At 47.4% G+C, this 25,064-nt stretch overlaps 1 protein-coding gene and 1 non-coding gene across 2 annotated transcripts; both read left to right on the top strand.

The window, feature by feature from the left end:
* The first annotated feature begins 1,918 nt into the window (after positions 1–1,918).
* Positions 1,919–24,506, top strand: HSPA9 (heat shock protein family A (Hsp70) member 9). The gene is made up of 17 exons (XM_054079582.1): positions 1,919–2,100; positions 3,730–3,788; positions 5,144–5,231; positions 5,345–5,526; positions 5,960–6,084; positions 7,829–7,902; positions 7,989–8,095; positions 8,946–9,108; positions 9,768–9,860; positions 11,525–11,734; positions 14,110–14,337; positions 14,941–15,045; positions 16,067–16,184; positions 18,985–19,079; positions 21,215–21,307; positions 22,947–23,087; positions 23,751–24,506. The coding sequence occupies exons 1-17, from the start codon at positions 2,017–2,019 to the stop codon at positions 23,808–23,810; spliced, it is 2,025 nt and encodes a 674-aa protein (XP_053935557.1). The 5' UTR covers positions 1,919–2,016; the 3' UTR covers positions 23,811–24,506.
* LOC128853685 (small nucleolar RNA SNORD63) lies at positions 14,585–14,655 on the top strand. The gene has a single exon (XR_008452357.1). It is a non-coding gene; the product is annotated as a small nucleolar RNA SNORD63 (small nucleolar RNA).
* Positions 24,507–25,064: the final 558 nt, after the last annotated feature.

Genomic DNA, 25,064 nt, shown 5'->3' on the forward strand with positions numbered 1-25,064 from the left:
TAGTGAGCAGAAGGTGAGCAGTTTGTCTTTCAGGAGCAGAGATTGAACTTGCCTGCTGGCCTTGCACTGGGGCATCCCAAGGGCCTTCACTGCCTCGAGTTTGCCGTGTGTGGAAGGTGGCACTCAGGGAAGGAACCCCTGACACCAGCCAGACCTACAGTGCTGTGCCCAAGGCCACAGCTGTCCTCTTGCCAGCAGCCAGAAGGGGATTTTGCAACCTTCAGAGGAGGAGGATTTACATTTTCTCTTGTTCTTATCATCTCTGCAGCCTGCTGAAACAGTCTCACCTGTTGCATTGCTGGAAGCTGTCGAGGGGCTCCTCTCGCAGTCCGGGGAAGAAGGGCTGGCGTGCTGCGAGGTGGGACAGCCTGCCCTTCTCACCTCGGAGACCAAAGGGGAGAAGAGCAGCACTGAGCTCCCAGACCCGCTTCAAAAGGCCTTCGTGTTTTAATTGCAGCCTTGCCAATACTTGGGAGTTGTCAGGGATGTGAATTAAGCTGTCATTCCCCCAGGTTTATGATTCACAGTGGCTGGGAAAGCAGCGCTAGCACGGCTGGCTGCTGCCCCTTTCTGGTGATGGGAGAGGTGGACATGGGTGGAATTGGGCACGGCTCATCCCAGGACTGACAGAGATGCCGGAGGGATGAAGTCAGGCTTTTGTGAGCCACGCAGAAACAATCTGATTGAACGCTTATTATGGGTGTTCGCTAATCCCGGCTCAGTTATAGTGGCTGGGATTTACTGTGCCCCGGCACCAGCTCCTGGCCCTGCAGAATCATCAAACGGTTTGGGTTGGAAGGGACCTCAAAGCCCATCCAGTCCCACCCCCTGCCATGGGCAGGGACACCTCCCACTGGATCAGGGGCTCCAAGCCCCATCCAACCTGGCCTGGAACCCCTCCAGGGATGGGGCAGCCACCATTGCTCTGGGCAACCTGGGTCAGGGCCTCCCCACCCTCACAGGAAAATATTTCTCCCTAATGTGTAATCTAAATCTTCCCCCCTTCAATTTAAAGCCATTCCTCCTTGTTCTGTCCCTCCAGGCCCTTGGAGAAAGCCCCTCCCCAGCTTTCCTGGAGCCCTTTTCAGCACTGGAAGCTGCCCTGAGGTCTCCCCGCAGCCTTCCCTTCTCCAGGCTGAACAACCCCAACTCTCAGCCTGTCCTCAGAGAGGAGGTTCTCCAGACCTCCCATCATCTTTGTAGCCCTCTGGACTCGCTCCAACAGCTCCATAGAATCACTAGGTTGGAAGGGACCCGCTGCGTCATCGAGGCCAACTATGTCCTTCCTGTGCTCAGGACTCCAGAACTCGACACAGGGCTCCAGGCGGGGTCTCCCCACACCGGAGCAGAGGGGCAGAATCCCCTCCCTCCCTGCTTGTCACGGCTGCGTTTGGCTCCGTTCAGCACCGACCGCAGCATCCTCCCTCTCCCCGGGACGCAGGGCGAGCCCTGGCCACGCCCCCTGTGTCGGTCACGCCCGAGTGACCACGCCCCCTCATCCCCGCCTTGCGATGGACACGCCCCTTCCAGGACCCCCCGCTCTGCTGCGCTTGCGCGCGCACCGTGGGTCCGCTCTTCTTCTCCCTCCCCTCCGCCTCCCTCTGCGCACGCGCGCTGGCAGTCCTGACGCAAGGCCGCTGCAATCGCCCTGCGCTTTATCCTGTCCGACCTTGAGTGCGCGGCCGCCCCGAGGACCCGGGCTGCCAGTAGTGGCGCCTGTGTGTAGCGAGTCACTCCGGCGCCCGTGCCTCGGCTCAGCCCGCGCCACCGAGGCAGCCGCCTCCCTCACGTCTCACAAATACAACGCGCAGCCCTTCGCGAGGCGTCCGTGTGCGACCTGAGGGCCGAAGTCGCTGTGAGTGATCAGGCGATCTCCAGGAACAGCCCGCGGCGGGGGGTCCTGCGGCGCCTGTCCCTTCAGGCCCCCCCGCGCACGCCCCACGTGGGTGGAGGTTTCCAGAAGAGCCGAGGCCGCGCGCGCCTTGTCCATCCTCGCCTCGTTCCGCCACTGCCGCCATGATCAGCGCGCGCCGCGCCGCCGCGCGCCTCCCGCTGCTCCTGCCGCGCGCCGCGCCCCCCCCCGCACCCGGGCCCGCGCAGGTGAGGGGGGAGGGGAGGCCTTGAAGGGACAGGGGGCGTCTTGAAGGGGTGAGAGAGCCTGGGGGAGGTCGGGAGGCACAGGGGAGGCCCTGGAGGGACATGAGAGAAGCCCTGAGTGAGTGTGGGGGTTGGGGGAAGCCTTGAAGGGATGGGGTGGCCCTGACGGAATCGGGGGGAGGCCTTGAAGCAATCTTCCAGTACCTAAAAGGGGCTATAAGAAAGCTGGAAAGGGACTGTTCATAAAGGCTTGGGTGATAGTGCAAGGGGCAATGACTATGAACTGGAGAGGGGCAGATTCGGTCTAGATATAAAGACGATTTTCTTCACGTTGAGAATGGTGAGGCCCTGGCCCAGGTTGCCCAGAGCAGTGGTGGCTGCCCCATCCTTGGAGATGTTCAAGGCCAGGTTGGATGGGCCTTGGGCAGCCTGATCCAGTGGGAGGCGTCTTTGCCCATGGCAGGGGTTTGGGACTGGATGATCTTTAAGACCCCTTCCAACACAAATTATTCTATGATTCTAGAGGACTAAGAGAGCTTGAGGAGGGTGGGAAAGCGAGGTGAAAGGGTATGGGGGAGATAGATAGGGAGGCCTTGAAAAGGCGGGGCGGCCCTGAGGGAACAGGGGAGCTTTAAAAGAATGAGAAAGCCAAGGGGAGCAGGGAAGATGGGGTAGGCGTGTAGGGTGTGGATGACAGAGGTGTGAGAGGGCTTACGGGAGAGACAAGGGAGGCTCCGAGGGGCCAGGGTGGTCTTGAAGGGATGAGAGAGTCCAAGAGAGGTGGGGGAGCAACTTGAGGGGATAGAGAGGGCCCTGAAGGTATGAGAGTGGACAGTCTGGGGGGTACTGAGAGAAGGTCTGAGAGGATAGTGGAGGTCCTGAGGGCATAAGAGGGGCCAGAGGAAATGAACGAGGCCCAGGAGGGATGGAAGAGGCCTCAAGAGAGTAAGAGAGGTCTTGAAAGGACGGGGGGTGTATAGAGATGGTGAGGGGCTACGAGGGCCACGTTCTGTGCCGCTGCCCTGTTAGTCAGTCTCAGAGGTGGGGTAGATTCTACTAAGAAAGCTGTTAATGGTGGTGAGGGGCTGCAGCAGCTGACAGGGGAGTAGGGCCATGGTCTGGTGTAGCCTGGTTTGCATTAAGTGATTTTGTTAAAGACCCCAAGCAGGAAAAGGGCTGACGATTTCAGTTCCCCCAGGTGCAGAGTTGTGGCCTCTGCAAAAAGAGTTGACGGAAAATCCTGCTTGCAGGCCTTTCAAGAAAACTTGTAGAGCGTTTATTGCTGAGCAGGCATGATGCTTGGAGACAGGGATTAATGTTTATCTTTTGCTGCAAACTGAGGGTTCAGAGTGGATTTACCAGAGCGTGTTCTGCCTGGTTGCGTATTCGTAGGCTGTTTTGTATGAGGGAAATGGCAACAAATCAGAGTTCTGCCAGGTGGATAGATGTACTGATTGGATTTTATGGCAATCTGATTCTCAAATTCCTCCTTAATTCGCAATTAAATTTTTAAAAAAGAAACATTGTAGTAGGAACAGGTCACTTCAGGAGTTGTCTGCCTTTGAAAGGCTTGGGTTGAAGATCACTTGGTGTTTAAAACTGAATTTTCACTGGGATGTTCTTATTTTATAGACATTTTGGAATGGTCTCAGTCAAAATGTTCTCAGAGCGGCATCCAGCAGAAAATATGCGTAAGTATTTCCTGTATTATATATTTCTGATATTAAATCGACTGTTGTCTTGATACCAGCACTGATTATTGGTGTTGGAGATGGGGTGACGGAGCAAAACCTGCAAGGTAAAGCTAGAACCTGTGTGTTTAACTTTGCTAAGGCCATTTCTTTATCTCTTGGTTTTTGCAGGGGGACTTTCAGGAGTTTTTCTTCCCCCCTTCTCCCACCACCAGCAGCACCCGCAAAATGTTGAGATGTTTTTGGTTGGGGGAAAAAAAAAAAAAAACCCACCCAAAGGAAAACAAAAAAAATAACCCAAACGTTGGTAGAACAAATTGTTTTACACTTGTGTGAAATAAGGGTAATGAGTGGCTCCATTTCAGTACAGATAGTTTATTTCAAACAGCTTGTGTATTTTAATTACTTGGGTTTCTTTTTTGCATGATAATGGGAAAAGAGTAGCAGTTAGTTGTGTAACTTGGTCAGATGTTTTGTGGCTGGTGCTGATTCAGGACAGAGTGGGAAATCTGTTCCTATTAGAAAAATGGCCCAGTTTTGCTTAGTGCAGAGAAACTGAGCAGTTGCACATTTCCAAGATCACTGCTTTATGTTACCTGAATTGGAGTTAAAGAGACTTAGTGTCTTGGGGAGCAAGCCTGGTCCTGAACGCGATCCTGCTCTGCCTTCAGTGTGCTGTCTTCATTGGCATGGCTTTATAAGGCAAAACTCTGGTTCAGTTTTCTCTGGCCTTAATGGGGTAACATGCACTTCCTAGAAAGACAGAGGACATTCAAGTTTGTCCTGTATAAGAACCACTCTAGTTTTTCAGGATTTAATTAGTTAGTGGCTCCTCAGTACCAGTAATATGGTTATCTTGGTTCTGGCTTGGAGAACCCTTCATGGGTTAAGTAGTTTGTTGCCTTTGTGTATTCTCTGTGTGCTAAGCAGCAATAAATAGAGCAATGCAATTTATTGTGAGCACTTTGACTCCAGGTGGATGCTTTCAAATGAGTTTGAATGTGAAAAGCAACCCAAAACCAGTTCTGTCTGTGTAGGGACATTATTAGCTAGTGCTTAGTTCTGTATCAAGATTTTGTAATATATGTAGTAAAGATTATTCTGGTGGAGGATAGTATTTTTGTGTTTATTTAAACAAGCTGGAATTTACCTGTAATCAATCTGATTGAGAACAGTCGCAAGGTTAAATTTCTGTGTAAAGAACGCAAGAACACCTTAGGTCAGGTTACAGTGTGGATTTGCTTCAACATCCAGTGGAAAGTCACTTTGTCCAGCCTTCAGGGTAGAAAGGTGTTTTGCTATCTTGTTGTTTTCATTTGTCAATAATTTTATTTTTCTTACAATGTGCTTTTCAGCTCAGAAGCAATTAAAGGTGCAGTTATTGGAATTGATTTGGGTACAACAAACTCCTGTGTGGCAGTTATGGAAGGAAAGCAAGCAAAGGTAAGTAAAGAATGAACGCCAGCTTAGAGTGAGGGTATTAAAAGTTCAGAGTCCAAATAGGTGTTCTTAGAGGTGATGTTTTTTGATGGTATCCTGTTACGTTTTTTACATAGGTGCTGGAAAACTCCGAAGGTGCCAGGACAACACCATCAGTTGTTGCGTTTACAGCGGACGGCGAACGCTTGGTTGGGATGCCGGCAAAGCGGCAGGCGGTGACTAACCCACACAACACCTTCTACGCTACCAAGCGACTCATCGGGCGGCGCTATGATGACTCTGAAGTGAAGAAGGACATGTAAGTGAGAGCAGGGAGCAATTCTACATCCAGCAGGAATGCATAAAATACAATGCTGTGTACCATGACGTGTTTTAAAATATATTGCTCTTTTAGGTGAGGTAGTTATGCTCTTGTGTCTCAAAGTTTCATTGCTTGTATTCTGAGGGCCAAGCTGTATTTTGCTCTGTTATTTGCTGATCGTCTTGAGGGTTTCGGAGGAAAAATAAGTCCAGCTGATCCTGTGCAGATGGTCAGTGTCTACCAGCAAAGGCTTTTCTCGTTCTTGAGGGCATTTACAGTCAAAGCTTGTATGATCATACCTAAGGCTTGTGAGTAAAGGATGTAGCTGATTAAAAGCAGCAGCAGGACATTGTTTGTCTAGGACTCATACATGTTCATTTGTGCTATATGCTGGTAGAAAAATTGAGTGTGGAATTCTTCTCTTTTCCAGTAAGAACGTTCCATTTAAAATTGTCCGTGCCTCCAATGGGGACGCCTGGGTAGAGGCTCATGGGAAACTCTATTCTCCAAGCCAGATCGGTGCCTTTGTGCTAATGAAGATGAAGGAAACTGCAGGTTGGTACGGTCTAGTCTTTGCCATGTGTGTGCACATATGTGGCCTTGGTGCTGGGCTGTGGTAGAAGGAATTGCAACAGCCACAAAGGTGCTTTTTGGTGTGGGAATCCTTGTATAGCTTGCCCTTCCATAGGGTGGATGGACTGTTATAAGGCCTCTGGGAAGATCAGTGCCTTCTTCAGTCTTGGGTCTTTGGCAGGGTATTAGTGCTGTATTCTTATCAAGATTGAAAACCAATTGACTTAATACTCAATTTTAACTGAATTGAATGCACATGTACTCAGAAGGGGGAGCTCCTTTTCCTTGTAAACCACAGTCCCTGTGCCTCACAGGCTGCAGCTGAGCTCGGGCTGTGACAGTTTTGGGTGGCTTTGTTCTAACTCAACTGCTAGATACTTAGCAAGAAAAGGAGTGTCCAGGGGACCCAGGTTTTGGGCCGAATGAATGGCTTCTTAGCCAGTGGTGGCTTTAAATCTTCACAAGGGGGGAAGTATCCATTGGTCTGGAGAAATGAAACCTCGATTCAACTATAGACTGATCTGACTTTGCAGGGAACACAGGATAATGCAGTGTGTAAGGTCTGTGCAGGGCTAATAGACGGAAATCCTGTCTGTGCATTTTTGCTGCATTGTACACGTTCTTATTTTTTAGCAGGTCTGAATCTGCATTTGATGATACTTTTTTTTTTAAATGAAATTATGACCTTAAACTAGGATGTGGTGCATATTTTTCCTGACTTCTTGTCTCAAACCTTTATAAAGTTAGCATATGGGCATGGCTTATAGTGTGCAAACGTTACAGACAGCAGGTTCTATGGTGAGCAGGATGAAAATGAGTAAAAGCTTTAAGCATGTTATATGTTGAACACTCCAAAGAAATGCAAAGAAATTGAAAACAACTTCAGCCTCATACACTAAAAAGGCAACTTTAAGCTCTTGGATAGATTCTACCTCCGTAGTGGAATCTAATCACTGATTGATTTGTGGAGGTGCTTTGCAGTTCTGTTGGCAGTCTAGAGACTGTTCCATGTTTTGTGGAAGGACTTGGTTTCTGTACGGTATCCTCTGCATTTTCTTGGAAAGCAGCAAGTTGAGACTTTATCTGGAATACTGTGTACATTTCTGGAATCCTCAACATAAGAAGGATATGGAGCTGTTGGAATGGGTCCAGAGGAGGCTACAAAGGCGATCTAAGGGTTAGAACACCTTCCCTACGAGGACAGGCCGAGAGAGTTGGGGTTGTTCAGCCTGGAGAAGAGAAGGCTCAGAGGAGACCTTATAGTGACCTTCCAGTACCTGAAGGGGGCCTGCAGAAAAGCTGGAGAGGGACTGTTCATAAAGGCTTGTAGTGATAGGACAAGGGGGAATGGGTATAAACTGGAGAGGGGCGGATTTAGACTTGACATAAGGAAGAATTTCTTCATGATGAGAGTGGTGAGGCTCTGGCCCAGGCTGCCCAGAGAAGCTGTGGCTGTCCCATCCCTGGAGGTGTTCAAGGCCAGGCTGGATGGGCCTTGGGCAGCCTGATCCAGTGGGAGGTGTCCCTGCCCGTGGCAGGGAGTTAGAACTGAATGATCTTTAATGTCCCTTCCAACCCAAACTATTCTATGGCTCTAAGTTCTTGGGCGGTAAGCCTGTCTTCTGTTCTTAATTAGGCAGGTGACTGCAAACTACATAATGATAATGTGGTGATAACTTCTTCTCTTACAAGGATAACTGTCTATTCCATCTCCTTTTCCCTCCAGAAAATTACCTGGGACATTCAGCGAAGAATGCTGTGATCACAGTCCCTGCCTACTTCAACGATTCGCAGAGACAGGTATTCACAAAGCTGCAAGATTCGGGTTTATAAATTGCATTTAGTTTCTGTCAGTAGTCAGCACTCTTCCTCTTTTTTTTCCTCAGGCTACAAAAGATGCTGGGCAGATCGCTGGCTTGAATGTTTTGAGGGTGATTAATGAACCGACAGCAGCTGCTCTTGCCTATGGTCTGGACAAGTCTGAAGACAAAGTGTAAGTGCCTGCTCATAACACCTACCCTCTCTTCAATAAGCGTGCTGTGATTTGCTTTGTAAATGCCTCTTCTGCTTTCTGTTTTTTAAAACCATGGGTTGGAATTCTGCCAGATGAAACTCGAAGTTGTGAGTCAGTGCTTTCTAATGGCACCTCTGTTCTTTGCCAGCTGTACTTTAGTGAAAGTGAGTTCATAACTTGCAGCTACAACTTAATTATGGAGGCTGAGTGTGAATTTAATTACCTTACCTAGTGGCAGCAGCAATAGGTGTGGCTAAGGATGAGAGGCTGAAGCGTAACACAAGAGGTGTGCCAAGGCTTGGTGCCTGGAATCTACAGCTTGCATCTTCCCTGCCTGCCTGCAGCCTTCTTTTGCTGTCAGGGGTGGGTATATAAATTGTTTCATAGAATCATAGAATGGTTTGGTTTAGAAAGGACCTCAAAGCCCATCCAGTTGCAACTCTCTGCCATGGGCAGAGACACCTCCCACTATTCTGTTACAGATTTTGTATTTTCTCATGTAGATTAGAGTGCTGTGAAAGCCTTGCATTTTGAAAAACATGTTTCATAATGATGCTGGTGTCCCTGCCCTTGTCATTGGATGTCAGTATGGCTTTTGTTGAAGAGGAAGGAACTGCTTTTTTTGAAATAACGGGCAAGGTTGGGCATCGTGCAGCACATCTTTCAGAGAAGGCTTCCATCCAGAAGGAATGCATGCATTGTGTAATTTGTTTGCTGCGGTCTTTAGAGGAGCTCTTAACTTCTCTTCCCACTTAATCTGCTGAGATGAGTGATTTTTGAGCCAAACGACTTTGTGTAGAAAGTAATGTTCCTGCATCTGTTCTCGTAGTATTGCAGTCTACGATTTGGGTGGTGGCACGTTTGATATTTCCATTTTGGAAATCCAGAAGGGAGTCTTTGAGGTGAAGTCCACCAATGGTGACACTTTCTTAGGAGGAGAAGATTTTGACCAGGCTTTGCTACAACATATTGTTAAAGAGTTCAAGAGAGAGGTAAGATATCTTCATCAGAATTCAATCTGGTGTTACACTGTTTTTCAGCCTCACTTCTATAAAAGAGTGGAAATTCTCTGTAATTATTAGGACTTGGTTTGTAATCTATGCAACAACTGAAATTAAGAGTATTAACTATCTGTTAGCCTGACTTCCAGTTCTTACGCTTGCTTCCTTGAAGTGGAATATTCTTCTGGAAGATAGACTGGCAGGACTTCTGCTTTTTTCCTCTAGCATAGCAGGACTATCCTGTATGTGGTCCGCTTACTTTTAATAGTAAAAAGCTGTGGTCCCGTTGAATGTGACAGCACAGATGTATGCAATATCGGCTTGGCTGTAGAAGACTGCAGTATAATTCCAAGTCCTTTGCTAATTCAGCCTTGCCATTGTATTCTGTGATGCAGCAGCTTTTCCAAGCTGTATGTTATTTACTGTGTAATAGTTTCCAGGACAGAGAGGCCTCACAGATGTTTTTGAAATGCTAAATGCATTTGCCAGAAGTGAGAGAGATCAGCAGAAGTGTATTTATCTCAGGCTGTATTTCTAGAAACATCTTCACAGTCAAGAGTGATAGGAAGGTGAACTGCAGTGAAGAGAAGCTCTCCGTGATTCCTGTGCAAAAGCTGAGAGCCTATTAACCAGTGTTGTTTGTCTCTTAGACGGGTGTTGACCTGACTAAGGACAACATGGCCCTGCAGAGGGTGAGAGAAGCCTCAGAGAAAGCAAAGTGTGAGCTTTCATCGTCCGTGCAGGTAGGTGGCTGGGTTCAAAGCAGTCCACTAAAACAGTTCAATACACTGAGTTTTGCGTGGGTTTTGTTTACAAAGTTTGGTAAAATTGCTGGTTTTCTCTTGTGGTCATGGAACAAGCTTCTGTGTTAAAGTAATGCCAGTTGGTTACGAAGTCTTTTAGCGGGGTAGACTGTTCAGGAGTGCATTTAATTGTCGGAAGCTGAGATTGTGAGCGGATGCTGGGTTTTACCTTCTGGCACCATGTTTTCTCGTCTTGCAGGGAATGTGGCTTTGATCGTAACTTATGTATTTCAGAAATATGATTGGCATCATGGGGTTCAGCTGCAGGTAGTGCTGCTGGGTTACTGACAGCACATGCAGCTTTGTGCAGGCAGTTCCAAAACCTTGGTGCTATTCATTCCACTGAAACAGCTAATTTGTCTAATAACAAGAAATAATTTCTATAAAGGATCTGTACTTATTTGCCTATAGAAGAGTTGTCTGGACAGTGGGCAACATATACCTCCTTTCTTTCTTACACTCACTTTGTATATGAATGCATTCAAGCATGTCCTTTATTCACTACTGAATAAGGAGCTGGAGAAGCGGCAAGTTGGGGGTGTAATAGTCCTGCTGAAGTGAAATTAAGGTCAATTATATAGTAATTGAAATGGGGACTCTGCCAGTTTCTAGGTTCTGAATAAACATTTTTTTTGATGGTGGTCTTTGTTTGCTGGTGGGGAGCTCATAGCAGGGCATTTAGGCCAGTCACAATGGTTGCATAGTTCTGCCAGAGACATAGCAGGCTCTGTTTTACTAGCTCAAGAGTTGGCAAATACAGTCTGTTCATACCAGGAAAAAATGACTTCCTTAACTCTTTAACAGAGAAAGGAAAAGAACTTGCTTTAGGGCCCATTTTCCCCTAATGTTTTTGACCACACTCTTTATGAAGTGAATGCACACATCTAGTCAGTAACATTGGTTTAGTTAGTGTTGTGTAAACTTAATCTCTAGGTCTTAAAGCATTAATGTTTTTAATTGCTTTGATTGTGGTATCTTTTAATGTCAGCATGACTCAGCACTTGATCAAGAAGGTTTCAGTGCAAGAATTGCTTTAAAATGCAGCATGCAAATTTGTCATAGCTGTGAAAAGTGGAGATTATGGTCCCTGGCACTGCTGGAATTGGCGTTAAATGGCAGTGGACTGGCTGTCAAATATGAGTTGTTTCCATTTAGAAAACACTCAGGAGTTCTGAAGTGTTACATGAAACATTAGTCATTTGGCAAAGTGTTTCTGAACTCTGACAATGGGCTTTCTTCTGTGTTGTGTGTTGAAGAGCATTAAGGCTCTAACTGCTAATGTTTCAGCTCTGACCTCCTGGCTGTGATAGGAATTAAATTGTTTCTCGTATGAATAAAAGAACTCAAAATAACACTATATTAAAACAGAACTTAACAGTTGTTAACTGAGACGTGTAACAAGGAAACAGTTTTCCTGTTTCTTGTTTGAAACATCAAACATAAAAGCATGCTGGCTGCCTCTTAAAGGCTGTGTTGCAGAGCGAACAGTGACATAGATGGTTCAGTACAGGCAGAATAGAACCTGTAACTTGACCTAAAACCTGTATGTAGCTGCCTTATGTTTCATTCCTGTTTCTCATTCTGTGCTTCTTTCTGTGCTGCAGACTGATATTAATTTGCCATACCTTACTATGGATGCCTCTGGACCAAAGCACTTGAACATAAAGCTGAGTCGCTCACAGTTTGAGGGCATTGTAGCTGACTTGATCAAAAGGACGGTGGCTCCGTGCCAGAAGGCCATGCAGGATGCTGAAGTCAGCAAGAGTGACATCGGTGAAGTCATCCTCGTCGGCGGGATGACCAGAATGCCAAAGGTATGAGATATGTCTCCATTACGGGCAAAGCTGACACAGCCTGCTGGTGCTTCCTATTAAGGGTGATCCACAGTGGGAAAGTTGAGGGTCTGGTAACTTCAAAGCTCCAGCAGCTGAAGGCCCTGGGAACAGAGTGCACATGTTTAGTCCTGTGACAACAGTGGCACAATATTCATCCTGTTCAGTTAGCTTAGCTTGGATCTGGGGGCTGTAGCCAAGCTGCATTTAGCAAAGACAAGTGGGATTTACCAGGAGTTGAAGATTCAACTTGACTTCTGCTGTGGACCCAACATACGCAGTGTTGTTTAGATACACAGGGTGTTGCGAGCTTCAGTGTGTGATAAAGGTACACTTCAGTGGCAATAACCTATCAGTGTCTCCCAGTGGATTTCTTCCCTGTGTGGAGCAGTCACAGCTAGCTGTGAAGAAACTGCATGAGCAGAACGGCTCTGTTACCTGCTGGTTGCCTGCCTTTGGCTCCCTGTCAGGCTGCATGTTGTCAACTGTATTTAACCGGCTATTGCTAAGACTCATTACCTAACACCTGGCCTTTGTGTGCTGTGGTGATAAGCACCAACAGGTAACTTAGAAGCTTGCTCTACTGACATGCAGAGTCTTGCAGGTAAGGCACTATCTGCTGGTGATTTATCATTGTTGTTCATAGCAGTGCAGGCAGCTGTTTACCTCCCTGAAATCAGGACTGAACATGTCTGCACATACTCTCTTCAAGAGTACAGCTTGTCCTTTCCTACAGTGATCTGCAAAATCTCATTTCATAGGGATTTGTCAGGCTTGGACTGTTTGTTTGCTGTCAAAATTTGTGATTTGCAGTCCTTGCTAGGATTGTAGGTGTGTACATGGTCCTGCTTGGGATCGATCTGGGATTTGGTGGTGGGTTTTTCTTCCCTGAGTGTTAAATGAGCCTGGGAGCTGGAGGTGATATTGGTGTGTGCAGAAGGTCACCCAGGCAGGGGAACCAGAGCAGCAAGATAAACAGAAGCTACTGCTCTGGGCAAAGCTCAAATGGAGCAACTGTGCTATACTTCCCAAGTCCCTGCTCTCCCAGCTGGGAAAGGGAAAAATGGCGTGGTTAGCTACATATAAAGTGATGAAAAGCACTTCTGGAGGTGTGGAAGCTTTTTCTGAAGCACCATGTATCCTTTGAGGGTAGCAGACAGTACCTAAATACTTATTTCATGTTTTTTATTGTGATTTTTACTTTATGCCCTGTTTGTATCACCCCCATCGGTGGCTTTGAGTTTATATAATGCATTGCTGAGGACCTGTAGTTACAGCTCTGACTTCAAGATCAGTGCCTGTGTGTTTCACCCAGCACAGGGCCTTCTCTCTGTACATTTTCCTTTTGCCCTGCTAGGAGGGACCATGCCTTCTTTGGAGTGTTCATGTGGCCATTGCTCCAGGAAATGTACAGATGGTGGTTAGAAATAGTTTCTTGTACTGTAAAATAGGCCTCCAGAGGGAAAGACTTGCACTTAATTATATGCTCATAGATATTAAGTGCCTTCCTCTACAACAAACACTCGGGGCCGATGTCTCCTGGCTTAAGTGCAGTGGAGAGTTGGACGCTTGCTTACAGGACAGTTTTCCAGACAGGTCACACTAACTGTGCAGGGAAGAGGGGAGCTGCCAGCGGGAACCAGGCCCTACATGCTTCTCTTGTCAGGAGTGGGGGACTGCCCTGTGCTCTGTGCAGACACCTTGTTGCATTCCCATCTGGATACGTCAGCAGTAAATCTGTTGGAATCGGGAGCACTCCCTCCCTGAAAACAGAGTCATGCAGCTCGGGCTGTCTGCTGACAAAGCAAACCTGCTCTGGTGAAGCAGCCCATTATATACTGTACTTCACATATTTTCCTTGTTCCCCTGTGTTACACACAGACAAGTTGAATGTCCTTCTGCCCTCGATTTTTTTACCATCCCTGCAAGCTGCTTCTGCAGCTGTACTGTCCTTGGAAGCTCTGTTGTGCCCAGCGCTGGCTCATGCAAGGTCCTCGGGAGCAGTCCTTGACTCCTGCTTGATAAGCATGGAGCGATCCCTGCTGAATACGGCTGGGCTGTGTGCAAGGACTGATGTAGGTTGACTTTCTTGCAATCAAGTCAGCGAGCTACAAAGTCTCTGGAGAATGGGTTGTCTAGACTGAAAGGAAAGCATTTAATAGAGTGTGTGGAAGGTGGGATTGAGTGAGTAGTTGCAGTATTTCTGAAGCTTAGTATTTCTACCATGTCATGGGGTAACACAGCAGCAGGAAGCCTAAAAACACAAACTGGTAGGTGAGGCTGGCATGTTTTCGCAGCCACAGAACTGGGCAGTGATGCTTCTTTCTGCATACAGGCTGTGCTTTCTTCCCATTCAGGTGCAACAGACTGTACAGGATTTATTCGGCCGTGCTCCTAGCAAAGCAGTTAATCCTGACGAAGCTGTTGCTATTGGTGCAGCTATTCAGGGTGGCGTGTTAGCTGGTGACGTTACCGATGTGCTGCTGCTGGACGTAACTCCTCTCTCCTTGGGGATTGAGACACTGGGAGGTGTCTTCACAAAGCTCATCAATAGGAATACTACCATTCCAACTAAGAAGAGCCAGGTATGAATTGATTCTGAATGGGTGGGTCTTTTGTGGTGATCTAAACACTCTGTGAAGGCTACCCAAAGCGTCCCAGCAGGTAGTCTTGTCTCCTCTGCATCTGGCAAGGCAAAGCAGCCTAGAAATGAAATTTAATGCCAGCTGCAGAGTATTTCTCTGGATTATTAGTGTACCCAAGAGAGGGGAAGTAAGTTGAGTTAAAATGTGCCAGGATACCCCAGTGTTTTTGTGGTCAGGATTGCACTGTGTGCCATGATGTAACTGTCAACACATCATTCTGAAGAAGAATTGTGTGGAGACCTTCTGTAACTGAGCACCTTGACTCTCTGAGACCACCTTCCTTGCTCTGGTGCCTCGGGAGGGGTTACTTTATTTCTGTGTTCTGAGGGCATAGTAGACTTGGGTGTGACACTTTCTTTCACTTTGCTGTGTCTGGGTCTGCTAATGTGTGCCCTTCTGATAACACTTGTTCTCTCTGAGTTTTATATCTTTGAAGTAGCTTCTCTTTATCCTTTTCCTTGTTGTTCAGTCACTTTGTAACTGCGTCCCTTCCGGTGTTAGCATTTACTAGCTGTATAGTAACTTTCTGTTCCTTTTCCCCAGGTGTTTTCTACAGCTGCTGATGGGCAAACTCAAGTGGAGATTAAAGTATGCCAAGGGGAGAGAGAGATGGCCAGTGACAACAAGCTGCTTGGCCAGTTCACATTGGTACGTTGGCTACTCGATACTCACGACCTTAGGGCTAGCCGGCCGCCTTTGAGAATTTCAGTTGGCCACGGAATGCAGTGTTGGAGGGAGTCACCTTACAGAAGACGTTTGACTCTCTTTGTAGTGAAAAGGTAGTCTCTAAAGGTACAGCCTTTCAGTAGCGAGGCAGCAGCTAACATTTACTGAGATGGAACTCAGCATTTCTGGACAGTCTTCTGTGGCACTGGAGCTGCTGCAGGCGTAGGGCTCAGACACTTAAAAGGGCTCTATACTTCTGCACGCAAAGAACTGAAAGAGCTCTGTAGTAGCAGGTCTGCACAGCAGATAACCCAAACTTCTGGTACTGTGAAGGCAAGAACTGGGACAGGCTCCATGTCACCGCAGGCCCTAGAGAAACCCGTTGCAAGCCCAGTGCTGCTTTCCTGTGAAAGCCCGTGGAACCATCCTGCTTACTGGAGAATGGATGTGTTCCAGGGATCCCTGTGCGCAATGTATGGCTGACTAACTGTCTCCCTGCACAGATTTGGTTTTGTCAGTTTTGGCAGAATTCGCCACCAGTATAATTGTTGGTCCAAACTTGCTGTTGCTGGGAAGAGCTATCCAGAAAGAGAAGACTTTGCATTTCTTTTATACTTTTGAAGGAAGCTGTATTCCCTGTCTCTCTTGATACAGTAGTGAGGTCCAGTTGTCAGAAATGAGGAAAAAGGGCATCCAGCCGTGTCCTGGAGGACAAGAGAGGCTTGTTTAGCAGTAAAGCGGAACTTGTTTCGCATCCAAGCCAAACCTGGAGGCTACTGCTGGCGGTTTGTGAGCACTTCTTCTGGGTAGAGATTTGTATCTTGTTAAATCTAGATACTCCAAATTCACCATGTGATGCCAGCAGGCATTAGGAGGGCTCATCTCCGAGTCTTAGTTAAGATGCAACTGACAGATCACCAAGATAATGTGCTTGACACTGGAGCCTCATTCCTTGAGCTCATGTCTGTGTGGGATCTAACAGCTGAACACTTCTCATTCCCAGGTCGGGATTCCTCCAGCACCACGAGGAGTGCCCCAGATTGAGGTCACTTTTGACATCGATGCTAATGGTATCGTTCATGTGTCTGCCAAGGATAAAGGCACCGGACGAGAACAGCAAAGTAAGTGTTCTGAATGCTGCCCAGGGATGAGGAGGAGAGGTGTGGAGCAGCGAGGGTGCCACAGCATGCTGGGCTCTGAGGGTAACGCTGGGAGACTGCAAAGGTGCTGAAGTGCTGTGCTGATAGGCATCCCATGATCCAGGGGTGGAAACGGTGCAGCGTGTTGCTTGATACAGAGTAAGGGCAATACAAACCACCTGTTGCCAGTGCAGCATGGATGCAATTGGAGTCATCGTAGTATAAGTGCCTCCTCTGGAAAGGAGGGCAAGGGGTTACTGCAGAACAGAATAGGGAAAGGAAGAAGTAACAACCTGCCTATAGATCCATTTTAAGGAAGTCAGGCTGCTGTAAACATGTAGCACACTGTTGCCCTCTGTTAGCCTGCTGGCACATTGCCACCAGTGGATGCGCTCTCCTTGCCCATTGGCAGAGATGAATTATCTCTCTATACCAAGGTCAAGGAAGTCCTTACTGGCAGGGTTTTACCACGTTCCACGTCATTTAGCACTGCTTAACAGTCCTTTCTTGGTCTTGGTCTGCTGTGATTCCTATAGCGGTGTTCCAACAGAGTGTGGCTGTTTCCCAGGGTTTCCTTTATGTATCGACAGAGCGTCATCCCAGAAGTGTCTGGTAGACAAGGTTGGCTGAGGGCTCACAGGTGTTTCTGGAGCACTGTCCCCATGTCACTGAAGTGCTCAGAGCAGTGACATTCTGCCCTACATTACCTTGAAGGGACAGGCATGTGACTGGGAAGGATAGGGACTTATTGGAGGGAGTGCAGAGGAGGCCTTGGAGATGTTCCAGGGGCTGGAGCACCCCCTACATGAGGACAGGCTGGGAGAGTTGGGGTTGTTAAGCCTGGAGAAGAAAAGGCTGTGGGGAGACCTTAGAGCAGCTTCCAGTGCTGAAAGGGGCTCCAGGAAAGCTGAGGAGGGGTTCTTGATCAGGGGTGACTGTTTTCAGCTGAAAGAGGGGAGATTGAGATGAGATCTTAGGGAGAAATATTTTCCTGTGAGGGTGGGGAGGCCCTGGCCCAGGTTGCCCAGAGCAGTGGTGGCTGCCCCATCCCTGGATGGGTTCCAGGCCAGGTTGGATGGTGCTTGGAGCCCCTGATCCAGTGGGAGGTGTCCCTGCCCGATTTACAGAGGTTGAAACTGAGTGATCTTTAAGGTCCATTCCAGCCCAGTCCATTCAATGATAAATTGGCATCTGAGAGTCCAGCACCTTGTACGAGTTGTTCCTGTGCTGTGCTCCTGGGTGTGTTCTTCCTTCAGAAGCGCCCTCTGCTAACACACAAGGAGATTGCTCTCTGTTTGAGGCTGCCTGCATCAAGGTGCCAGTGTTTAGCAGAAAAATCAAATTAGGAAGATCTGTGTTGAATCCAAGCATGCCAAGTACAGCTGAAAAGATCAGTCCTGTGCCCAGACCCTGTTTCTTTTCTAATTACTTCGTTACAAAGGTCTTGAATTCAAGTATATGGAAGCAGCAGGTATTTTGTGTAGCACCCTTATTCGTTTTGATTCATTTAGGCTGGAAACATCCCTAAATGGCAGGAGGCTTGGGGACTTCAAGCTAACAGGCTGTTTTGCTGTGTACTGCAATGAAATTTTAGGCTTGGTGTTCTGGGGTAATTAACAACACTGTTGACAATTTCTAAAGCTCTGTTGTGGACTCAGAAAATAAATTTGAAGCATTTGTAGATTCCCCTGATACAAAATAGATCTCTCTCATGCCTCTATCTGGGAAGCCTCTGTGCTGCCCTTTGTTGTTTCTTACAGGCGACCACTTGAGCAATCAAACACATGCTCCAGTTAAAAATGTTGTTAACTCTGTGTTGGCAACTTGAAGGCCTAAGATGGCCTTCACCAGGCTGCTTGGCTTTTAATATAAATCTTTTTCCAAAATCATGCTGCTTGCTACTTTGATTTCCTTCTAGATTGTCCATGTGGGGCAGCCTTCTAGCTCTGAGTAAATGCCTCCAGATAATGGGCAACCTGAAGTTTTTAGCTGCCTTTCTAAATGCATACATGGTCCTAATTACGAAGGCTCGTCCCGTGTCTGCAACCAGAGGATGTGTGTGTGTCTGCAGGGTTTTGTACCACTGGCAGATATTATGTAGAGAACTTATTTGTAATGAGGATCTTAGTATAACATTTTGGACTTTGGTCCTCTCTTTCTCGATGAAATTATGCTTTACTGCAGAGATTAGATGAAGTCTAGAGTATAATTTTTGCCACTCTTAAAGAAGGAGGGAAGAAGAGGGATACCTTTAAGAGGCTGCTTGTAGAATCATGCTATGTTCACTTGCTGTGGAGCTGGGGGGGTAATATTGTCTTATCCTGCTACCAGCCTGGGCTGCTTTCCAACAGTGAAAGGAATCTCTGTGCCCTGGTAAAAGGATTTCTTCTGTTTAGATTTTTATTTTCAGTTTGTTGGTGTTTTGCTCTGTTTTTTAGTTTTATGTTTTTAACCTGCTCGAATTCCCCTTTGGTTTAGGAGGCTTTGTGTGCGTGTTCCCTTTCCAGGAGGTGTAACTGAAGAACAGTCACGGTGATTTGCAGACAGTTGGACAGGAAGTGTCAGGCAGAGCTGGGGAACTTGTAGATCAAAGATGTCAGCTTTTATCCTGCCAGCAGCTTCACTGCCTCTTCAAACACTGCCTGCCTTTGTGCTGCCCACGGGGTCCTCACAGTTGCAGTCTCTGAGCAAGGCTGCTGCTGTCGAGAGGGTTGGGAAATAATATTTTCCTTTCCTCAAGGATGAGGGCACATTCTTTATTAATGCTTCTTCTCTAACGCAGTTGTTATCCAGTCTTCTGGTGGCCTTAGCAAAGATGAAATTGAGAACATGGTGAAGAATGCAGAGAAGTATGCAGAGGAAGACAGGCGAAGGAAGGTAACGTGATCCTCATGGTGACTTCCAGCCAGCAGCGTGCCTGCTGGTTGTTGTTCTGTGCTATTAACTGTGCCCACTACAGAGGAGCGGTAGGCTCTCCTCTGTGTAGTCTGAAGCTGTTTGCTTGCAGTGTTACCTGTGTATCTACCTACTTCTTGGACTCAGTTACACTCGAGTTGCAAGAAGTGTGCAGAGGCATTTGGGTCTCAGGTTTTACTTGAGTAACTTGTTCAGTGTGACTGGTGTTTTAATTCCTCCATGAAGAATCACTAGGATGTGGGGCCAGCAGTAAGCAAACTCACCTGCCTGTTGCCCGTGGCAAATGGCTTCTCAGCTCTAGTTGTGTTCAGTTATCACTGCTCTTCACTGTCCACCTGCCTATTACCTTGGCCATTTATTTAAAGCTGCCATTCCTCAGCTGCATTCTCACAGCAATGTTCCACTGAAATGGAAGCAGTACAGGGATACTTAAGCTACTCTGAGTTTATTTTGAAGCTTAAATTGTAGAACCTGCTAAGCAAAGCTGCACGTCAGCCTCTTCTTTTGTAAGTGAGAAGTTGTTTTTTTCGTAGTGCTTAGAATCTCGCTGTGGCATCTTGAACGCTGTACTTGTCTGAGCATGGTGCTTGCCCTCAGTGCAGGTGAAACCGCCAGGAGATGTTTGAAAGCCTCACTGACTCTGTCAAGGGAACACTGACACTTTCCGTGCTTGAGTAACTGAACCTGTTATATCCGTAGGATTAATGGTTGGAACTAATTTGTTTAATGAGAGTAGTACTAATGAATTATGCCACTAAATACAGAGCATTGGTTTTTAAGCAGACGCAGTAAAGGCCTGCTCTGGGATATGGCGTCAGCAGAAGTTTAGCAATTGCTGGAACTAGCATACTGGCTTTTCCCACTCAGTGCAATAAATCTTGCCCTCAGTAATTGAGGGATCAGAAGAGACTAAAGGAGAGAATGTGTGGAATAAATTCCCATGAAGCAGCATCTCCATGCCTTGGTATCTCTAAAGCCACAAAGCATTAACTTATTAGCATTTGTAGGTTGGATGGAGAATATTTGAAGACCTTGTTCGAGAAGTCACGCTGTTCATATAACTGTGATGGCCAAGAAGCGTAGGAGGTGGCCTAGCACTTGAAGAGGCTGCACTGAAAACTTTCCTGTTGCCTTGCTTTGGCTTCATATCTTAAATCACTGAAAAAGTTCTTCCCTGTTGTAGTCCTGAAGTAGATTACATCGTCATTCCTGTCCAGTGACCACTTTGATGAAAGCGATTAGGTTACTTTCTTAACCATCGCTTCTCTTTACTTGCCTTGCATAACTAATTGTCAGAATTCCCTCATTGCACCTTTCTGATCCTGGCTTTACTGCCATGGAAGTATCGTGAATGCCTAAACAGTTATCACTGCTGGACTTGGCATCCCAGAATGAGTGAAAGCAGTGTAGAAATAATTATTTTGCATCAGTTTTCCACGTACATGGTCAGTCTCCTGAGAATATTCTCATCCCCTTGTTTAGGGAGTCTGCTCTTTTCAGGTGCTGGGAGGGCTGGGTGTCCCAGAGGCAATTACTGGTGAAAGAGTTGATGTTGACCCTTGGAATGAATTATGTGTCAAACTACTGAGCTGTAAGTGTTCCTCTGCACTTATGGCCTGCTCTGTCCCTCAGGTTGTCTTTGCAACAGTAACGTTAGCATCTGGTGTTACTTGCCTAGAACAGGGGTGGTTTCCTGCTGTTGAGTTGTTACCAGCATTTCTAATACAGGGACACATGTAAAGCAACCCAGCGTTTGCTCTCTAGTGCCCTGGTTCCTGAAGCTCTGCTGCTTTCCTGAGGAGCAGAGAGCTGTCTCAGCAGTTCTGGCTTTTCCAGCATGCCAACAGCCGTGCTTCACTAGTTGCTTCTATTTCCAGGCAAGTGAGCTTGAGTGTGAAAGTGTGAGGTCTGCCAAGAAACGGTTTGCTTGCGTTTCTTCTTCCCCCATTGTCATGAAGAAGGAGCCAGGGTGGGAGCTAGAATGGAATCTGGCAATTTAGGCAAAGAAACACCAGCTGCTGGTCTGTACGTACAGGGGTACAGACTCCCATCACCAGTGATGAACGCAGTAGGCCCTAATGAGCTCTCTCACTCAGGAACGCGTGGAAGCTGTAAACATGGCCGAAGGCATCATCCATGATACAGAGTCGAAGATGGAGGAGTTCAAGGATCAGCTGCCAGCAGATGAGGTAGGTAGTTCTTGATCCCGTAACATTATGGGAGATAAGATTCCATACGGTGTCTGTCCTCAAACCCACTTAAATCGCATCTGGCTCTGGCCAGCGGCAGCAATGCTGCACAGTCATCTGCTTCTGGATTTTGCACTTGATGAGCATGGCTGGTGGGAGGATGTAAGGACATACTTAGAAGAACAAGGTTTGGATAGTAACAAATATCCTATTTCAAAGTGTGAGTTGAGTGTCACTGAAGAGCTAAGAGCCTGGGAAGCTGTTAATTAAAGGCTTCTGTGTGAATTATGTCCTTGACTCGCCCTTGCGGTGATTTGATAAGAACTGCACTGTGGCCTGCGTGAGAGGAGAGTTCTGTTCAAACACTGGAGATGACAAACAGGGCCTGCCAGTACATCAGAGAGGCAAAGACAAAGCTGCCGTGTGGTCCCACAGTGCAAACACAGCACCCCAGAACCTGGAGGCTTTGACAATTACTGTATCCACTCAGCCCCAGTTTTCCTTCTGTCTTTGGAGTGAAGTGGATATTTAGTATCAAAAGAGTGCTCCTTCATACCATTGTATCTATCTGTTTAATTTCTCGGTTCTCAATGTCTAAAGCCAAGTTTAAAATAGGTTGCACAATCTTCACCTTAACAACTCCTGGAAGCAGCATAAAAGGGCTCCCAGGGCCCTTGTGTGAGGCCTTTGAGGGAACAAAGTCACAGTTCTAAGAAGCCTCTGGTCAGTTTAAATGCAGTTTTTCAGCTACTTCTTCTCTCCAAGATGGGGACTGGGTAACTCTGTGTTTGGGATTATAGTCACTGGAGTTTTCTCTGGGGAGTGCTGAGCCTAAATCCCTGTTCCCTGCAATGTCTTTTGGGGAATACTGAGGGGAAGTGGGTAATGGGGCTTAGCAGTAAGGCTGCATGGTCTGAGTGGAGACAACGGCCTGACACAGGCAGCAGCAATTGCCTTCCCCTTCCTGGGGCTCAGAGTGAGAAATCTGCCTCGTTTTGCCTGCAAACACTGCTGAGCAGGCGTTGCTGCCACTGCCGTCCCCCAGTAACCTCTCTTCTCCAGGCCTGCTGCTCCAGCAGCGTGCCAGTCTGACAGGGAAATGCCAGACTGGGGGGAGGATTGGACAGATGGCTACAGGGGCCATGATGAGACTGTATTGCCTTGGTTTGCCTCTCTGCTCCTTCTCTCAGCGCAACAAAGGGATTAAACAGGGTGGTGAACAGCCTTGCTTGCTGGCTTTCTGACATGCCTTCAGTATAGATGAAAACCAGCTTTCTTTTCCCTTTACCCTGGCTCTGAGGGTGACTGACTCAGTGGTGAGGTGTGCCAGGGAGAGCAGCTCTCATCCTTGGCCAGCTCTTCAGGCTCTGCGGGGCTTTCTGTCCTTGGCACCTCTGCTGAGAGTGCAAACAGGGAGACCGATTAATGCCAACTGTGGCACATTTAGTGAAGTGGACAGGTGCCCATTGGGAACTGAACGCAGTCTCAGTCCCTGCAGACCATATGGTGCAGTTGGAGACTTCACGGCTTCTGGCAGGAAAAGGTGGTTTGCTGTGGGCAGGAGGTGGGCGAAATGACAAGAATGAAATTCTCTGTGGACCAAGTGCAGGATTTCATAATGTTTGTTTGTGACTTGCAGTGCAACAAATTGAAGGAAGAAATTGCTAAAATGAGAGAACTTCTGGCTCGTAAAGACACTGAAACAGGAGAAAACATCAGGCAGGCAGCAACCAGCCTGCAGCAGGCTTCCCTGAAACTCTTTGAAATGGCATATAAGAAGGTAGGTTCTTGGTTATTCCCATTTTATAGCCCTCGACTGAGGAGAGAGCTGTGCTTGGAGGTGATGCAGAGTCTCAGTGCAGCTCTCCGAGTGATACTGTTGTATGGAAAAGTGCTGGCATCTCTTAACGGGGAGCATCAAGAAGAGCAAGGATAGGGCTTTCCACTAGGTGTGTGGAGTACCTAACTAAGTGATGTCTGAACTTACTTTAAGATTGATTGTGTAACAGGCTTCCTGTTTAGTCAGCCTAAAATTACAGTACTAAGGCCATCAGGATTTTCTTCTCCACCTCCTTCTCAGTGAAAGGCTCATCTGTTGGAGCCCTGGCAGCTGTGTACTTCACCTCTCCAGGGAGGTCTCCCAGGTGACCCTGCTGGTTCCAAGCTCCCCTTACTGTAAGAAGCTGCTTTCCTGATCCTAAACTGAAAATGTTCAGTGCTGCAGTGGAAGCCTGTTACCTCCACTGGAAAAGCATAAATAATGGGATGATAATTTCCTCACTCTTGGTAGCAGTCATGCGGAGATGAGGGTGGCTTCAGTTCTCCCTTTTCACTGCAGGAAGAGTTTCTGCAGTCTAGACCCAACCTAAGTAGCCAGCTAGGAAAGTGTGTCTGGAAGAAGTGCCTTGTTGCTACTATAACTCACAAGCCAACTCTTTCACAGATGGCCTCTGAGCGAGAGGGCTCAGGAACCTCGGGGGATCAGAAGGAAGAGAAACAATAAGAAGTCTCTGTCTTGCCTTGACTGGAGTATGAAGAAGAGGTCGATTTTCTTGACGCTTGGGAGAGAAAGGACCTTCCTGAGCAGCAACAGGCAGAATTCAGACTTACTGTGTTTTTGCAGTATTCTATATATAAAATTCTTTAATGTATAAACTTAGTGATGTGTCTGCTAGATAAATTGTCACTTGATGAAAGTTAATTTGTGCCAGGCAAAGTTCTGAGTGTTTGGCCCTGTGCTATTCGGCTGAGGCACCTGGGGACTGATTGTTGATTTCTGATTCCGGCACAATGGTGAACTAAATCGATACCACAGTTTGGAAACCATGTCACTAAATTTAGGGGTAGAGGTGGAAGTCCTGCTGGAACTCGAAGGAGAATGACGCCTGTACAGACCTTTGGCATGGATGTGGGTACTTATGAGCAGATGGTAAGGCCTGCGAGCAGCAGTGGCCAGCCTGGAGAACATCTGGATCTGCAGCTGGGCTGGGAGCCTTGTTCTGAAGGCAGAGGGGCTACTTCAAATTTAGCTGTAACATTATTTCTTACGGAAGAGGCTGTGTTAAATACTTTGCTTGTCTGAGCCTTCTGCTCCATCCTGTGTCTGTTCTCTGCTTATGGTAAAACAATTTCCTTGATAATAAAACTGTTATTGGATCCATTCTGGATTTTTTTTAAATAAAAGCAGAAAAGTGTCCAACACGGAGTTCTTGGTATCCTGGCCCTTGGTGGAGGAGGTGACGATGTAACTGCCCAAGAGAGCTCCAAGGGGAACAGTCAGCCAGCTGTAGTGGTGGGAGCTTTCTGAAATTGGTGCTTCTTTTACAGGCAAAAACAAGGAACCTGGTATCAGGTGAGGGTCCATCCCTTTTGCTGGTGTTGCTGCTGCGCTTGCTGGAGGTGCCGAGAGTCCTGCTATGATCCATAGTGAGTGCTGGGGCTCAGCCTTGAGCTCCCCACTGCTGCTTCTGGCAAGGACGGCCTTCCAAGGAGGTGCAATCCCCTTCCTGCAGCATGCTTACCGCTTTCTCCCTTTCCTCTTCTGTTACTGTGTGGGCACAGGGCACAATGGACTGGAAAGAAAACATAGAAATTGAAGCTGCTTAGGGAGGAAAGGATTCTTCTGGCACTCTGTAGAAAAGTTTCCTAGGTAAGAGAAGCTGGTGGGGAGTTGTAGGTCCCGATTGTGTGAACTTCCCTTTCAGTTGCGAACGGAGGAGTTCCAATCCACAATCCAGTGCTTTGCTTTCAGCAGGGG

This window comes from Cuculus canorus, chromosome 14 (assembly GCF_017976375.1).
Source record: "Cuculus canorus isolate bCucCan1 chromosome 14, bCucCan1.pri, whole genome shotgun sequence".
Classification (NCBI taxonomy): domain Eukaryota; kingdom Metazoa; phylum Chordata; class Aves; order Cuculiformes; family Cuculidae; genus Cuculus; species Cuculus canorus.